This window comes from Ahaetulla prasina, chromosome 5, assembly GCF_028640845.1.
Source record: "Ahaetulla prasina isolate Xishuangbanna chromosome 5, ASM2864084v1, whole genome shotgun sequence".
Taxonomy (NCBI): domain Eukaryota; kingdom Metazoa; phylum Chordata; class Lepidosauria; order Squamata; family Colubridae; genus Ahaetulla; species Ahaetulla prasina.
In genome coordinates, this window is record NC_080543.1 from 122,083,168 (window position 1) to 122,101,845 (window position 18,678).

An 18,678-nucleotide genomic window follows, 5' to 3' on the forward strand; every position below is an offset into this window, starting at 1 on the left:
GATACTGTAAAATCTCCATTCCCTCCCCACTCCAGGGGAAAGTTACTGCAAAATCCCCATTTCCTTCCAATCAGCGGGGACTTGGGAGGCAGAGAATAGATGGGGGCGGGGCCAGTCAGAATTTTTACTACCGGTTCTCCAAACTACTCAAAATTTCTGCTACCAGTTCTCCAGAACTGGTCAGAACCTGCTGAAACCCACCTCTGTTCTGTTCCCATTATTCTGTTACTGAAGAATTAGTATTAATTAGAATTAGGGGCGTGCATAAGAGCACAAAAGTGCCTACCGTTCCTGTCCTATTGTTCCCTTCATCATATCAAATTGATGTAGCTGATACATATTTTTACATATATGTAGGTCTTTGGTTATTCGGGTTTTCTCCCACGTAAAATTGGAAGTCTCATTCGTCATCTTCAGGCTTCAGCTTCCTGCTTCTGGGAGCAATGTTACATTATCCCAAAAAATATTTACATATATGTATATATTTTATTTTATTTATTTTATTCGATTTTTATACCGCCCTTCTCCCGAAGGACTCAGGGCGGTGTACAGCCAAGTAAAAAATCACAGTATAAATATTAAAAGAAATTAAAACAAACATATTATAAGGTGGCCGAATTTAAAACAATTTAAAACATTAAAATATAAATGACCCCATTAAAATTTTAGGCCAGTCCCGCTTGAATAAATAGGTGCGTTTTCAGCTCACGGCGAAAGGTCCGAAGATCAGGCACTTGACGTAAACCAGGGGGAAGCTCGTTCCAGAGCGTGGGAGCTCCAACAGAGAAGGCCCTACCCCTGGGGGCCGCCAGCCGACATTGTTTGGCGGACGGCACCCTGAGAAGGCCCTTTCTGTGAGAGCGTACGGGTCGGTGGGAGGCAAAAGGTAACAGCAGGCGGTCCCGTAAGTACCCGGGTCCTAAGCCATGGAGCGCTTTAAAGGTGGTAACCAAAATCTTAAAGCGCACTTCAAAATATGTTGTTTTATCTATGACAATTGTTTGTGTATACTGTTGTGACAAAAAGAAATAAAAAAAAATTAAGGTATTTTTTTAAAAACAACAACAACAACAACAACATGATTACTAGGAAAATTACAGCCAAAGATAAATAGAAGAGAACTCAGAAAACAATATTTGAATTATGCCTTTTTAAGAAAAGACTGTGATAAAATGATTATCCCACAGGTGTGTTTTGTTTTTTTTCAAAAGGCAATTGGATTTTCTGGTTTTTCTTTGAAGACATTTTGTTTCTCATCCAAGAAGCTTCTTCAGCTTTTCCTTTTCAGCTTCTTGGATGAGAAGTTTCCTGCTTGAGCAGGGGGTTGGTCGAGTAGACCTCCAAGGTCCCTTCCAATTCTGTTATTTTGTTATCTGTTATCAAGCGAGAATGAGGGAAAGGGTGATCCCATGTCAGATACATTGGACAGCAGATAACCATTCCTGTTTTACAAGATTCCTCCAGAAACATAGACTGTGAAGCAAGCTCTGTATGCAACAACTTTCCATTCTCGATTGTTTATGTAGCCTCTGTCTTCTAAAGGACAGATCCTTGGCATCTGAATCCAGCCTCAGGTGACCAAACTTCTCTCATATTTCCTAGCAGAAATAGGAATCTTATCTTTTCAAGATCAATACGATAACATTTAAGGAGTAGCTGAAAGACATCGGTTTTCCATTCTGACCCGAAAAAATAGAATCAGTGTCAGGATGACGATTAATTTGTGTTCCTCAAGTTGTAGAATGTTTATAAACAAATTCTTGAAATTTTCATCTGGAGCCAAGGGAATATAATGATTGTCTCAACCATTTGGGACTCTGCCTCAACATCAAGAAAACTTGAGTACTGTTGCCAACTCTGGAACGCTTCAAATCAATGGAGAAAACCTAAAGAAGGACTTTTTTTGGTATCTGGGATCCCATCCCATTCAGGCAATAGTGACATCAGTGGCGAGGTGTGAGCAAGGATGAATGCAGCCTGTATGCATTGGCAAGAATTCATCAGTTATGTGACCGACCAATGCCAACCCGTCTTGAACCTAAGATTTACAAGTTGCATTGTATGGCACTGAATGCTGGGCAGCAACAACAGGGTCCGAAAGCTATCTCCATGCCATGGAAATGTGAATGCTCTGTTGGGTATGGGGCATTTCCCTTCTTGACCACATCACAAATGACACCATTCGACAGCATTTTGGTGTGGCACCAATTATAGAGAAGATGAGAGAAGGCCGACTCCGCTGGTATGGACATGTCCTGAGAGCAGCATCGTCCACCATGGGCAAGACTGCCTACCAACTAGAAGTCAATGGCTGGCAACCTCGCGGGTGTCCAAAACAGAGATGGCAAGACCCCATCAACCAAGATATACAAGCCGTGGTCCTGCGCCCTGGAGACGCAACTGACCGTGGAAAGTGGCATTCAATGATCCAAATAGCGGGAATCCTGCACCTGCGGGAATGCGCTAGGAAGAAGAAGAAGAATCGACGGAATATAACTGGGTGAAGAGTTTGATAAGGATAAGGCAAAAAATGACCAAACCAAACTTCCTGCGGTTGGAAAATATTTTAGCAATGTTTAAGTCAATGAAACTTATGTGATGAAGTATGCAGGGTTCTATATACGTAGTTATAGAATAGAATAGAATAGAATAGAATAGAATAGAATAGAATAGAATAGAATAGAATAGAATAGAATAGAATAGAATAGAATGTTACAGACACATTTCCTCTGTATGCTGAATATCAGGAAATGTGGCATTTTTGAATAGGTAATCTTTGAAAAACCGTGTAGTGACCAAAACTAATAATCCATTGAAATAACATTTAAATCCCTGCCAATTCCATAGCAAGGTAAATTACTTTATCTTACAGGGGACGATGACATGGACATATTTAGGGCTTTTCTGTTGACCAAAGGTAGATAACAGGAATTATTGAGTCTGTCATCTGCACCTCTATAACTGTCTGGTTTGGTTCTGCAACCGAACAAGACAGACACAGACTTCAGAGGATAATCAGAACTGCAGAAAAAATAATTGCTACTAACCTGCCTTCCATTGAGGTCCTGTATACTGCACCAGTCAAAAAGAGGGCTGTGAAAATATTTACAGACCCGTTACATCCTGGACATAAACTGTTTCAACTCCTACCCTCAAAACAATGCTATAGAGCACTGCACACCTGTACAACTTAGACACAAGAACAATTTCTTCCCAAATGCCATCACTCTGCTAAACAAATAATTCCCTCAACACTGTCAAACTATTTACTAAATCTGCACTAGTATTAATCTTCTCATCGTTCCTATCACCCATCTCCTTCCACTTATGTCTGTAACTTTGTTGCTTGTATCCTTATGATTTATACTGATATTAATTGTTTCCTGATTGCTTAATTGCAGCCTATGACTATCATTAAGTGTTGTATCATTAAGTGTTATAAGTGTTGTACCTTGATGAAAGTATCTTTTCTTTTATGTACACTGAGAGCATATGCACCAAGACAAATTCCTTGTGTGTCCAATCACACTTGGCCAATAAAATTCTATTCTATTCTATTCTATTCTATTCTATTCTATTCTATTCTATTCCATTCCATTCCATTCCATTCATGTCTTCCTTATTCCTTAATCCCCAGAAGAAGAGGGCACTATATTGCATTTTGAAGGGATAGAGACTATTTTTAGCCTACCAATTTAATAATAGCAATAGCGCTTAGACTTATATACCGCCGTACAGTGCTTTGCAGCCCCTTCTAAGCAGTTAACAGAGTCAGCTATTGCCCCCAAGAAATTGGGGCAATTTTACTGATCTCAGAAGGATGGAAGGCTGAGTCAACCTTGAGCCGGTGAGAATTGAACTGCCGAATTGCAGGCAGCTGGCAGGCAACTGAAGTAGTCTGCGGTACTGCACTCTAACCACTCCATCACTCAATAAAGCCATATTTGGAATCTTTTATACATCTGGAATATAAGTATTCCTCGACTTATGACCACAATTGAGCCGAGAATTGATGTTGCTAAGTGATAAATTTGTTAAGTGACTTTTGCCCCGTTTTACGACTTTTCTTGCTGCAGATGTTAAGTGAATCATGGCAGTTGTTCACTTAGCAGCAGCACTGTTGTTCAGTGAATCCGGCTTCCCCATTGACTTTGCTTTGTCAGAAGTGCTTATTTCGGGGTTCAAAAAAAACATAAGACAGGATCTTATTTTCGAGTGTAGGAATTTAGCACCCACCCCCCTCCTAGAAGAATGAAATATTTTAGAAAATATTTAAAAAGGCAGAATATATTTCCCTGGATGAGAAATGGAGAAACATGTTTTAAAGACAAAGCAGCTCCCTGCAACTTCCTGCCACCCCCCACCTTGTCAATGGGCCATTAAAGCCTCAACCAAGCTCACTCATTCTCCCCACCTTTGTCAATGGGCCATCATCTGCAACATAATAGAACCCCACATAGCAACAAAAACTCACCACATGGCAAGGCTCAGGCAAACTTGAGGGACAACCTACAATGTTAACTAAGACCCCTAGACCACCTGGGAGTTTGACAACCAATCAGGATACTCTTCCTGTGCCCCAGAAAGTTCAAAGCTCAGAAAAAGCATAAAGCCAGGGAGCACACAGGATCTCAGCCCCTTTTGTGTTCAGGATCTCAAGCCATGTGATCCTGACCACCATTAAATCATCTTTCCAAGCAGTCTCCATGTTTCCAGTGTCTTTGTCCCCACTTGGAACTGAACCCAGATGGATATTTCTTCCAACACGAGGAAACATGGTACTTATTTGGACAAAAAAAAAAAGTTCCATTGCCTTAGAAGTGGAGTTGAGTTGCAAAGAAGCTGTCAATCTTGCGTAGACTTTACATAAATATGTTTTTGGTATCTTTTTGTTTCCAAAATGGGTGCATGTTCGAATGAAATATTGAAGATGTTGGCTTTAGACCTAACGATATCTGGAAAGAACTTTCTGCTGGTTGCTGCTGCTGTGGTATTCAAAAGAAATCAACTCCAAATCCAGAAAGTTTTCCCTTATTTTTCCACTCCCTTTCGTTCTTGTTGAGACTGCAAGAGAGAATTTTGGCCTTGCATAATCTTGTCCCTTGAAGAGCCTCCAAGTTTTAAGCCCCCCCCCCGCCCCTCTTCTTTGTATCTTTAAAAAGCCAGCATCGCATGTTTGCAATGCTGATTTGGCGTGACTGGAAAGAGAGACCGCGGGACGGTTGCATTTTTCTCGTATCTGCTTTTTTCAGAGTTTGTTTTGGGGTTTTTTTGGTAACAGGAAATGGAATTTCAGTGGCATTCAAACATCTGTCTCTTGGTTTTGACGTTCTGCTGAAGCAGAAGCTTCACACGTTCATTTGCTTGCACAGACATACCGTAGAAATGCAAAGTTTTCCTCACAATGTTGTAAGTCTTTGCTAATTAAATGCATTGCTTCATAGCTTGGGGTTGGCTTTCCAGTTAAATCTGCAATGAATGCCAAGAGTTTGGAACTTGAATCTTTATTTATTATGCTTGTTTTCCACTGTTCCTCCTTGGAGCTCCCCTACTCCTATAGAGAGGCAAGGAGAAAAGCCAAATGTAATGTTTAAAGGAGAAAGGAATCTTGGGAAAAGCCAAATATAATGTATTAAGGAGAAAATAATCCAATGTTGTGGTTCTGTCAGAGAAGATAGTGCTGTTTAACAATACCTTGAGTTGAGAAATTGCCCTGTTTTCTCCATACTCTTTTGAATTCGGAAAAACAGAACAAAACAGAACAATGGAGTTGGAAGGGACCTTGGAGGTCTTCTAGTCCAACCCCCTATTCAGGCAGAAAGCCCAATGCCATTTCAGACAAACGGTTATCCAATCTCTTCTTTAAAACTTCCAATTGGAGAATTGGAAGCAGGTTGTTCCACTGATTAATCGCTCTGTCAAGGTATTTCTCCTTACTTCTAGGTTACTTCTCTTCTTGGTTAGTTTCCATCCATTGTTTCTTGCCTCACCTTCAGATGCTTTGGAGAAAAGCATGACTCCCTCTTCTTTGTGGCAGCCCCTGAGATATTGGAACACTGTTATCATCTCACCCCTAGTCCTTCTTTTCATGAAACTAGACATAGAAATCACAAACTACTTCTGGGCATTGTTGTAACACAGATGTGGGGATTGTCTTTCTTCTTTGTGTTTTTTCTAGCATCCCTCACAACGTCATTCTCTCTCTCTCTCTCTCTCTCTTCCTTTTGCTTTCTTCTTAAGGTTCCAGATGTCATCAGTAGCATAAGACAGGCTTCCAAAGCGGCCCTCAAAGAAGACGTCAAGCCCAATAAAGAAAATGAAGATGCCTTCTACAACTCCCAAAAATTTGAGGTGCTGTATTGTGGGAAGGTGACGGTAGCCCACAAAAAGGCCCCCTCCTCCCTCATCGACGACTGCATCGAGAAGTTCCACCTACATGAACGTCAGCGCCTAAAACTGCTTAGTGAGCATTGCAGCACCGAGTCCAGCATAGATCTCATGACATGGGAAGATGGCCCCTCTTCTCCCTTGGACAGTCCATTTCAGGAGATGGAGGGTTCCAGCGGAGGCACCCCAGGGATGTTCATCGTAGGGAGCCAGACCAACCTGGCCAGTTTGGCCAGTTGCCGGACCTCTTTCCCAGAGCGGATCCTGGAGGACTCGGGAATGGAGGAGCAGCTGGAATTTCGTTCTCGCTGCAGCAGTGCTGCCAGCCTGCAAAGAAGAGCTCAGGAGAATAACGCTAAGCCTTCATCCCGAAGGCGCCATGCCAGCGCACCGAGCCATGTCCAGCCCTCCGACTCTGAAAAAAACAGGACAATGTTATTTCAGGTAAGGGCATTTCTGAGGGACCCGATGGGGTGTTGTTGTGTCAACTTTGGTCTTGATGACTGAGCGCTCTTGCACAACATAATTTTATATCCATTTGGTTAAAATACATAATATCCATTGGATGTACAGCTGTGGTGCTTTGATGTTTTAATAGTAGTGAGCTGGTGGGTGCCGTTTGGGAGGACGTGGTAGGCTTTTGTGGAAGATCTGGCGGCTGTGAGGACTTTTGATTTTCCGCGGCTTTCATTTGGGTTCTTTTAAAAGAGTTCAAATTTTGCCATTTGAAATTTCTTAATGACTGCAGCCATGTCTGCCTACGGCAGAGGTGTCAAATTGGCATCACGTGATATATTGGGACTCCCCCCCCCCCGCTTTGCTAAAACAGGCTTGGGCATGGCCAGCTCATCTAGCCCGCGGGCCAGGAGTTTGACAGCCCTGGCCTATGGAATTGAGAGATTTGAGAATCAAAATAAGGGCTATTACTACATAAACGTCTGGGTCATTTGTATCTTCTGGAGTGTTGAAGAGTAAAGATGTGAAGAGGAAGAAGAAAGAGAGTTTCTAGAAGCAAATTGTTCTGACTTAAAAGTCCCCAGCTCTCCAAGACAGGGTGAAATTGCATTGTTGTGAGGTAAACACAAGAATGCAAAGGAAAGAGTGAAGGGGGGAAAAGGAAAGAGGGACAGTGGTGAAATTCTATTTTTTTAAAACTACCGGTTCTGTGGGCGTGGCTTAACGGGTGTGATGTGGCTGCTAAATTTCACCCCTGGAGAGGGAGAATGGGAGAGAGAGGGAGGAAGGAAGGAAGGAAGGAAGGAAGGAAGGAAGGGAAAGAAAGAAAGAAAGAAAGAAAGAAAGAAAGAAAGAAAGAAAGAAAGAAAGAAAGATGGACATGTTTTTATAGCACGGTCTTGGCAGTTGGTGAAAAAAAACAGCCCTTGCTCTCCATTTCTGATCAGTGGTCAATAGAAAACGTTACAATTGCCCTGACCATGTAAGGAATTAAGTAAAAGGGCTCTTATGCTTTGGAGAGGCCCACAGCAATGAATATTTGCCAACCTAGTTGGTGGGCCATTTTGTATTTTGGTGGAGGGCAGAAGTTGGTACCAATTACTTTTGCCAGAAATTAAGTATTCATTTCTGGCAAAAGTAATTGGTACCAAAGTGGGAGTCGAGAGAAAAATGGGGCGCAGTGTGGAAGATCTTGGTGCAGCTCCTGATCTGGGAAACCGAAGCCAAGAGCTGGAGAATGTCTCTGCAAGCCCGTCTCATTTTTTTTTAATTTTTTTTAAGAAGAGGCTTAGTCAAGCAGGTCCTTGGCAGCATCTCAGCCTCAATCTTGGCAGAACATCAGTTTGGGAAGCTTCCCTTTTACGTGCCTTTGATAAGCTTTGTGAGGAAATATTTCGGTGCTGGGCCCACAGTTTTCAGAGCAGCTTCCTCCTCCTCCTCCCCCCAACCAAGATATTCTACCATCACCTCCTGCTTTGACATGTTCTTTTCTCTCTTCCAAGGTTGGTCGATTTGAAATTAACCTCATCAGTCCAGATACCAAATCAGTTGTGTTGGAGAAGAACTTCAAAGACATCTCCTCCTGTTCTCAGGTAAGAAGGATAATCAGAATCCAAACTCGGAGAAGTTAGATGGGGTCGGTTTTGAACAGCCTACATTTTGACGGCCTAGTGCAGGGGTGTGTTGTCCCCAATTCGGATCTGAGCCTGGTGCTGAAGCCAATGATGGACGCCAGACAGGAGGGGCAGGTTTTTTCTAATCGCTTTTTTACTCCAAGGAAAAAGGCTCCTGGCCAAAATGCCAAGAACCAAGAACAAAGGATTAAGAAAGCTTTATACGTTTTCACTAAAAGAGAAAGCAGGACTAGGCGAGATAATGAGAAATATCATCTAATAAACATTTTAGTAATAATTCTACAATTTGTTCTGTTGGTCTCTAGCTGCCACTATTCCTAAGCCTTGGCTAATGAATGCCCCAGGAGTTATCTAATACACATTTAATTGGGCTGCAGTCCATCTGTATTCCTATTTTTTAGCTGAGGCCTGCAAGTTGTCTAACTCTTGTTACTTTTATAAGCTTTCTAACTACCCAGAATTGTTACAAGATTAACACATGCATATTTCCTATAGGTAATCATTCTTTGTTCTTGCCAGACAGACTCCACAATTACAGTCTTCCTGATTTACTTTCAAGTGTTTATCATGGCCTGGCTTTATTTTAGCATACAGCCCATCCAGAAGTGGGTTTCAGCAGGTTCTGACCAGTTCTGGAGAACCAGTAGCGGAAAATTTTGAGTAGTTCAGAGAACCGGTAGTAAAAATTCTGACTGGTCCCACCCCCATCTATTCTCTGCCTCCCGAGTTCCAGCTGATCGGGAGGAAATGGGGATTTTGCAGTAACCTTGCCCTGCCACACCCACCGAGCCATGCCCACTGAGCCATGCCACGCCCACAAAGCCACACCCACAGAACCGGTAGTAAATTTTTTTGAAACCCACCATTGAGCCCATCAGGTGTCAAACTCAAGGCCTGTGGGGTGCTTAGATCTCACCTGTGTGGCCACTCTGGAAAAGAATAGAATAGAATAGAATAGAATTTTTTATTGGCCAAGTATGATTGGACACACAAGGAATTTGTCTTGGTGCATATGCTCTCAGTGTACATAAAAGAAAAGATACGTTCATCAAGGTACAACATTTACAACACAATTGATGGTCAATATATCAATATAAATCATAAGGATTGCCAGCAACAAGTTAAAGTCATACAGTATTAAGTGGAAAGAGATTGGTGATGGGAACTATGAGACGATTGGAACTATTGAAAAAGTGAAGGACCGGCCAATGGTGCCTCTGCCAGCGAAAACAGAGCTCGGGAGGGCCATATGTGCACCCCCCGAACTCCGCAAGCTCAGTTTTTGCTGGCAGAGGGTTGCAGGAGGCTGTCCCAGCTGAAAACTGAGCTCGGGAGCCCGTTTTTGCTGGCAGAACGATCTGGTCACCACAAGTACCACTACCCATAAGTGACATCATGCTGGCCCTGCCCGCCCTGGCCACACCCACCCCAGCCCTCCGAGGTCTAATACAATCCTGATGCGGCCGTCAATGAAATCGAGTTTGACACCCCTGGCCCAGTGAACGTAATGAAGCTAGATGACCTTAGATATTTTTTTTCTCTGGTTTTCTTCTTTTCTTCTTCCGTGGGATTTGGCCTATGTTGACAAATGTAGCTTTTTATAGAACAGGAGTCCCAATTTTGGAGGGTGAGCTGGGGACGCATTTGGTATTTGGGAATGGTGCCTCCGAGACGACCACCAAGATGAAGATTGTGTTCACAAAAGGGGTTGCAGGAGATGACCAGGCTGAGCTGAGGGAGGAGTCAAACACGTCGTCAGTCTTGAGTCCCTTCACAGAGGTCTAAGTCCAGCCCACCTCGAATTCCATTGGCTCTTATCTACCGTCAATTTGCTTTGACTGCTAGTAGCTCAGATTCTTGTAGAAGCATAGCCTACAGATAGTCCTCGACTTACGATCACAACTCAGCCCACAATGCTGCTAAGCAAATCATTTGTTAAGTGAATTCTGGCCCATTTCACAACCATTCTGGCCACAGTTGTTACGTGAACCACTGCAGTTGTTAGGTTAGTAACCCAGTTGTTAAGTGAATCTGGCTTCCACACAGATTTTGCTTGTCAGAAGGTCGCAAAAGGTGATCATGTGACCATAGGGATGTTGCAATGGTTGTAAGTGTGAAAAATGGCCGTAGGTCACTTTTTTCAGTGCCGTCGTAACGTTGAGCATTCACTGAATGAACTGTTGTAAATCAAGGACTACCTGTACAATAAAGCTATATCCATTTGATCTGCCTGGACTCCTGATTTCCTGAGCTTGACAGCACCAAAGACTCTTTCCTAAGTCAGCAAACAGCTGAGATGCCCCCTCTTCTTTCTTGGGGAGATCCATCTCCAATCGGGTTTTCTTCAGATCTGCTTAGTTATGGCTCCCAGTGGGGGCTTCCTACTCAACCCCCACAATTCATGCTAGCCAGAAGGATGGGACTTGTAATGATAGAGGGAGCCCCTCGTGGCTCCCATGTGACACCTCTCCTGCGCAGACTGCACTGGCTACCTGTGGCCTTTTGGGTGCGCTTCAAGGTTTTGGTAATTATCTTTAAAGCGCTCCATGGCATTGGGCCGGGATACTTACGGGACCGTCTACTGCCACCGATTGCCTCCCACCGACCCGTACGCTCTCACAGGGAGGGACTCCTCAGGGTGCCGTCAGCCAGGCAGTGCCGGCTGGCGACGCCCAGGGGAAGAGTCTTTTCTGTGGGGGCTCCCGCCCTCTGGAACGAACTTCCCCCAGGACTTCGTCAACTTCCTGACCTTCAAACCTTTCGCCGCGAGCTTAAGACACATCTTTTTATTTGCGCAGGACGGGACTAGGATTTAAAATTTTAAATTTGGTTTTAATGGGGTTTTTTATTATTCTATTGGGGTTTTAATATTCAGCCGTATTTAATAAGTTTTTTAATTGGGGTTTTAACTTGTATTTATGTATATTTTACGTGGCTGTTAACTGCCCTGAGTCCCTTGGGAGATAGGGCGGTATATAAATATGATTAAATAAATAAATAAATAAATAAATAAACCAATTCTGGAAAGCGGTAATGTTGGAAGAAATATCCTTCTGAGTTCAGTTTCAAGTGGGGAAAAAGACACTGGATTCATGGAAGTTGCTTGGAAAGATGGTTTATTGATGAACAGAATCATATCAGTGGTGAATTGCTACCAGTTCATCCCGAATCGGGCAAACCGGTAGTGGCAGTGGGAGGCTCCGCCCACCTGCCCAGACTCTTCTGCGCATGCATATATGCGCGCACGCCCATGAGCGAACCGGTAGTGACAGGTTTTGAAACACACACACCCCGAATCACATTCCTTGGAGATCTTGGGCGAAATAAAGGGAAAAGATGCTGAGAGTCCTTGGGTTTTATACCCTCTCTGGCTTTGAACTTCCTGGGGCACAGGAAGAGTATCCTGATTGATTGCTGTTGTTGGAAGAAATGTCCATCTGGGTTCAGTTCCAAGTGGGGGAAAAGACACTGGAAACATGGAGACTGCTTGGAACGATGGTTTAATGGTGGTCAGGATCACATGGCTTGAGTTCCTGAACAGAAAAAAAGGGTGAGATGCTGTGCGTGCTCTGGCTTTATGCTTTCTCTGAGCTTTGAACTTCGTAGGGCACAGGAAGAGTATCCTGATTGGTTGTCATACTCCCAGGGGTGGGGGTCTTAGCTAGCCTTGCTGGCTGATGTAATCTTCCCAAGTGCCATGTGGTGAGTTTCTGTTGCTAGATGGGTCCTATTGTGTTGCAAATGATGGTCCCATTGACAAAGGTGAGGGAGAATGAGTTTCTGTCTCTGGCCCATTGACAAAGGTGGGGGGAGGCAGGAAGCTGCAGGGAGCTGCTTTGTCCTTAAAACATGTTTCTCCATTTCTCATCCAGGGAAATATATTATTCTGCCCTTTTTAATATTCCCTAAGATATTTCATTCTTCTAGGAGGAGGTGGGTGCTAACTTCCTACACCGTCAGAGGTCACAGCTAGCTTTTTAGGTTGTCTCTGTTAAGTTTGGTTGACTCTCGCTGGGTGATGCAATGAAGGGCAATTGAATGGCTCTGCCTGAAGGAGGTAGATCTTTGTTGCGTAGAATGGACTGGCTGAGGCCTTAATGGACCATTGACAAAGGTGGGCAGGGGGAGAGCTGAGTTTCTGCCTCCCTTTTAGGGGAAATGTTCTGCCTTTTTAATATTTCCTAAAATATCTCATTTTCTAAGAGTTGGGTAGGTTTTAACTTCTTACAGTAACACAGAAGAAGGTTGAGTTTTCACAGTATAAATCTCCTTATCTGGCCTGGGCCAACTGTTTTCTTCTAGAGTTCTTTATGGCCAGAGTTGGGGAATAGCATCCTATTACTCTCTTCTGGGTTTTTTGGTGTTTTTTTTTGGACTGAAATAGCAGCACCACTTGAGATTGGTTTCGGGTGGGGGAAGTGCACCGCACTGGTTTGATTTTAAACAGGAAGGTTCATTTGTAAAGTCTGTGCAAGTTGACAGGCAATGTAAACACGAAAAGCAGCACATGGCTCATGAAAGGCCCCCTCTATGCTTCCTTGTTCCCTGGAGAACAATAAACAAAGGGATATGTGTTGTTTTGGCATCTCACAGCTCCTTCTGAGCCGAGGACTGACTGAGAGGCTAAGCTGAGCCACAGTAGCCTTTAGACCAGGTTGATGAAGGAAATACTGGGCAGGTCTACTCAGAAGTCATTGGCTGCCAGGAAAGGAGGCACAGTTTCTCCAAGCTGCGTCCTTTTTGTGGTGAGGGGCATTCCCCAAATATGTATTGTAGAGCTAAGGCAAGAGGTAAAGATTGCCTTTCAAGAATGGAATTAATTGATTTCTTAAATTGGATTACACTCCAGTGGAAATGGGACAAATTGCCACAGTCAACTTGTTACGACCAACTCACCATGGCCAACTCATCACGGTCAACTTGCTGCAACCAACTCATCATGGCCAACTCTCTGCAAGACAACTTGCCATGGCCAACTCATAATGGTCAACTTGCTGCAATCAACTCATCATGGCCAACTCGCTGCAAGACAACTTGCCATGGCCAACCCTCCATGTTGGCCATGGCAAGTTGGCTGTGGCGAATTGTCATAGACCCCTCTCTGGTCATGTATTTAATAAGATCCCTCATCAGGTGGAAGATTCTTATGGGGAGGAAGCAAAGAACTTTCTGTCTTGCAAAGACTGCTATGGGGGAATGTGTGGGGCTGGGAATTTACATCTATCCCGGGAGTCTTTTGTGGGAAGGGAGGTGTTAAGTTCTGGGCGAAGAATGGAGGTGAGTCCAGAGTTATCTCTAACAGCTCTTTATTTATTTCTGTCTGTAAGACAGCTTAAAAAACTTCCTCGCTGACATAGTTCCTTTTATAGGGAACTAATCAGCCAACAACCAATCAGGAGAGAGTATTTCCCCACTCCAACAGATAACCAGGATAAAACCTTCAACTAGCAATTATCTCCGATACATAACAGGAGGACTCCCAACCTGTGCTACCCTGCCATTGCCCCTTCTCTTAACATCCCAGAGATGCTCTCCACAAGACGCAAGAACTCATGAAATTAGATAAAAGGCCCTGATTGTGCAAGTAGTCCTCGACTTGTGACCACAATTGAGCCCAACGTTTCTGTTGTTAAGTGAAACAGCCGAGGTGGTGCAATGGTTAGAGTGCAGTACTGCAGGCTACTTAAGCTGACTGCTAGATGCAGTTCACCAGTTCAAATCTCACTGGCTCAAGATTGACTCAGCCTTCCATCCTTCCAAGGTGGCCCCAGATTGTTGGGGGCAAGATGATGACCCTATAAAGCGCTTAGAGAGGGTTGTAAAGCACTATGAAGCGGTATATAAGTCTTAAGTGCTATTGCTACTGCTAAGTGAGTTTTGTTCCATTTTATGACCTTTCTTGCCACAGTTGCTAAGTGAATTATTGCAGTTGTTAAGTTAGTAACCTGGTTTTTAAGTGAATCTGACTTCCCCACTGACTTTGTCAGGAGGTGATCATGTGACCCCAGCAAGCGTCATAAGTATGAGTCAGTTCCCAAGCATTGGAATTTTTATCATGTGATCGTGGAAATGCCGCAATGGTCATAAATGTAAAAAAAAATATGGTCGTAAATCGCTTCTTTTAATCTCGTGGTTACTATGAATGATCACTAAACGAACAGTTGTAAGTCAAGGATTTCCTGTGCTCTGGTAAGTGACTTTATTGGGGGTACAGTAGCCTAGTGACCAAGACACTGTGATTGTCAACTGAAAGATTAGCAGTTCAAGACCCAAGTAACCGCAAGATGGGGGTGAGTTCCCATTCCTGCCTCAGCTCCTACCAGCCTAACAGTTCGAAAACATGCAAATGCAAGTAGATAAATAGGTACCACTTCAGCGTTCTGTGTACCGTGGCGTATAGTCATGCTGGCCACATGACCATAGAAGAGTCTTCGGACAATGCTGGCTCCTTTAGATAGGAAATGGAGATGAACAGCGCCCCCTAGAGTCAGACACAACTAGACAGGGAAATCCTTAAACTTTGATGGCTTTAAATCACTTGCTTCTTTAATGTGCTCAAACTAAATGTTGATGGTATTGTTCAATTTCTCCCTTTCCTTCCCTCTAGGGCATAAAACACATCGATCATTTTGGTTTTATATGTCGGGAATCCACTGAACCTGGAATAAGCCAGTATGCTTGCTATGTCTTCCAGTGTGCTAGCGAATCTCTGGTAAGAATCTTCAAAATACCATTTGCATTATCTGTTTGACATAGAACTGGGGAGGGGAAAAAAAGGAGATAAGGCTATTTTTTGTTTCTGGATCCATATGGTCTTGGAGTAGACTTGATTGCTTCTTCAGTTGGAACCAGTTCATATCAGGGAAAGAAATAGAACCAATTCTCCCTAGTCAAAGTTTTGTACATACCACACCAGCCTCTCACAATGATTGTCCAGTTTCTACCTTCTGTTGTGTCTCGTCCGCTTTCATCGCAGCCGGGGCCTTCTTATCTGCTTCCGAACGCTGAGGAATGTCCTAGTATGCCTCCCGGCCCCAGCCCTGGCTCCATGCCCAGACAGGCTGAGGAGGAAGAAGTACCTCCAGCTCCCAGCTCTGACTCCATGCCCAGGCAAATGGAGCAACTAGACCCCTCCCCCTCCTCCACAGCATGTGAGCCTGAGGAAGGTCAATTACCAACAGCTGCAGACTGGAGTGACCCTCGCTTCAGAAGAATTGATAGGTGGCAGCGACAGAAGGAAGGGAGGGGCAGGCCTGGATAAGTGCTGAGTCGTGGAGCCACACCCCATGGCCTATATAAAGGATCTGCTTTCTGGCATTCTCTGAGTTAGGCAAAGTCTAACATATCTTGCTGAAGTCACTTTCTGGTCTCCTGCCTGCCTTGAGAACTTTGCTAGGACTTTGGCAGAGCTGCAGAGGCACGCCTGATTCGGATTTCCCTGACCCGGCCGTCAGCGGAGGAGTGGGACACGACACTTTCCAGAGTTTTAGTGAGATCAACATGATGGTTGATTAGACCCACTAAAATGTTTCTCCAAATTCAAATGAAAATTTACCCTCCTGTATTCCAGTTTCTTTCTGGGCTATCTGTGTCTTCCTTCCATCAAGAGCCCGGAAGGGGCTACCCACCCCACAACTTCCCAACCTTTTCTCACTGAATTTATTTTTTGACTATCTTTGTGCCATCTGGTGAAGCCACTCCACTGGTATTTTCTTTAAAACACTCCCATTCAAATTTCAGTGCAGAATCAAGCAGAAAGAATTATTTCTGAGCTGTGGTGGTGCAGTGGTTAGACTGCAGTACTGCAGGCTACTTCTTCTGCCTGCCGACTGCCTGCAATTTGGCAGTTCGAATCTCACCAGGCTCAAGGTGAACTCAGTCTTTAATCCTTCCGAGGTGGGTAAAATGAGGACCCAGATTGTTGAGGGCAATATGCTGACACTGTAAACTGCTTAGAGAGGGCTGTAAAGCACTGTAAAGCTGTATATAAGTCTATGTGCTATTGCTATTTCTGGGACTTGAAGCTGCACTCCTCATACTGCCATCTAAATCCTACCAGTCTTGGATTTGGCTGGGTGATCAGCCTTCACCTTGAGATTCTTCTCATCTCTAGACTCTGTCCCAGTGGTGGGATTCAAATAATTTAACAACTGATTCTCTGCCCTAATGACCGGCTGGGTGGGAATGGCCATGGTGGGCATGGCCAGGCCTCCTGAACTCCCCAGGGAGCAAAAATGGGCTGCAGAGGGGGTTCTGTCCCCCTCCCCACCTCACATAGAAGAACGCAGGAGTGAGCGTCTAACAGTCATTTATTCTACAACTGACCTGAATTTCCTTTGTGGATAAAAGACTTGGCAGCTACAGTTCAAATGCCTGCCAAGTTCCTTATCACTGGCAGAGATGGGAGTCCACTTGTCCGTAGGCCGTTGCCAGGGCAGCAAGTACACAGAATAATTCCTTCACACAGTCCAGGCCTTAACTCAAAAACAACCGATCTGAAGTTCATGCTTTGCAGTTTTTGTCCGTCACAGGGGCTACAGAGCAACTCCACCCACTTTTATCCCCTGTGGGGTGTGGCTCAGTGACTCAGCACTCTCTGGGCCTGCCACACCTCTTCCTTTGCTGCGCATGCTTCTCCTTCTGACACTGCCTAGGATCAATCCAGGATTGATCCTCCTCACCCTCTGTCTGTGGGGCTCTGACACGCCTTCTTCCTGGCCTTCAGCTGGCAGCTGAGGTGTTACCAGAAAGGAGGAACCTGGAGAGGGAGGCCTTGTCGGCTCCTCCCCCTCATTCTCAGAGTCATCCTCCTCCATGAGGACAGGCTCGGGAGCCGGAGTCACAACAGGGGGACACACCACTCCCTGTGCCTTTTTTTGGGCCTAGGAGGCCTCCCTGAAGCCTCCTGGGAGCGAAAACAGGCTGTGGGGGCTGCACTGCACCCCCCATGTCCTATTTTGGGTCTAGTACGCCTCCTTGCACTTACCTGGGAGCCAAAATAGGATTTGTGGGGACTCCTGGAAGAGGCAGGGAGGGGAGGGGAGGGGTGAGATCAGCCAGCAATTTAACTACCAGTTTTCCTGAACCGGCTGAATCCCACCACTGCTCTGTCCCCTTTCCAAGTCCCATGGCAGTGATTTCCAAAGAAGAGCTGGTAGATGTGAAGGTGACTCTGTTCAGGCATTTTGTAACCTCTCTAGCTGTGGTGTCACCACCACAGGAAGTATGGATGTCTCAACTGAAAGAAGAAGCCGTTGCTAGAAAGAGTGTTTCTCTCCCTGAACCCTCAGGCAAGCTGAAGGATGAGAATGAGACACTAAAGGTGGTTCTCCATATTTGCAGTCAGCTGGGGATGGATTTGCATTTCAGTTGGGTTATATTGTATGTACTGGGGCTGATGGTCTTGCTTCCTATGAGAACTTGGCAGTAATCTCTGGTGTTATGGATCCAGGAAAGCCTTCAGAACTGAGATACTACCCAGTGGAATTTTAACACATAGTCTTTGACTTACAACAGCAACTGTTGTAAGAACTTCATTTAGTGACCGTTCCAAATTACAACGGCACGGAGAAAAAGGGAGCTATGACCATTTTTCACAGTTACAACCTTTGCAACATTCCCCATGCTCATGTGATCAAAATTCAGATGCTCGGCAATCGGTTCATACTTTTGACCATTGTAGCGTCCCGAGGTCATACGATCACCTTTTGTGACTTTCTGATAAGCAAAGTCAATCGGTGAGCCAGATTCACTTAACAACCAGGTTACTAACTTATGAACTGCAGTGAATCACTTAACATCTGTGGCAAGAAATGTCATAAAATGGGTCAAAACTGATCAATGTTTCACTTAAGAACAGAAATTTGGGGCTCAGTTGTGGCCCTAAGCCTAGGAGTACCTTTATTTCAGTTTCAGCTGGCCAGAAGTCAGCTTCAGACAATTATTTAGCATTGTTGTTGTAAATTACTATTAATGATTGTAATTGATCTCTGATATATCACATCACTTTGTTATTTGTATGTACACCGAGAGCTTATGCACCAGAGATCAATTCCTTGTGTGTCCAATCACACTTGACCAATAAAGAATTCTATTCTATTACATCTCAAGCCAAATAGCTCATAGTATTTGTGGAGATTCTCAATCATCCAGCTCATGGCTGTCCCAAAGTTGCTTTTCCAAAAAGCAATGGGACTTTTGG

General features: G+C 44.3%; 1 protein-coding gene across 4 annotated transcripts in view; it reads left to right on the forward strand.

The window, feature by feature from the left end:
• The window catches only part of TBC1D4 (TBC1 domain family member 4), a 145,011-nt gene that overhangs the window by 58,229 nt on the left and 68,104 nt on the right, over nucleotides 1-18,678 (forward strand). For 3 of the 4 annotated variants that reach the window (XM_058186687.1, XM_058186688.1, XM_058186685.1), the window contains exons 2-4: nucleotides 6,241-6,831; nucleotides 8,346-8,435; nucleotides 15,085-15,189. In XM_058186687.1, the coding sequence (XP_058042670.1) occupies nucleotides 6,241-6,831; nucleotides 8,346-8,435; nucleotides 15,085-15,189 (786 nt within the window). Of the gene's footprint in view, nucleotides 1-5,282; nucleotides 5,410-6,240; nucleotides 6,832-8,345; nucleotides 8,436-15,084; nucleotides 15,190-18,678 lie in introns of those variants that run through there. The other variant, XM_058186686.1, reaches the window with a different exon arrangement.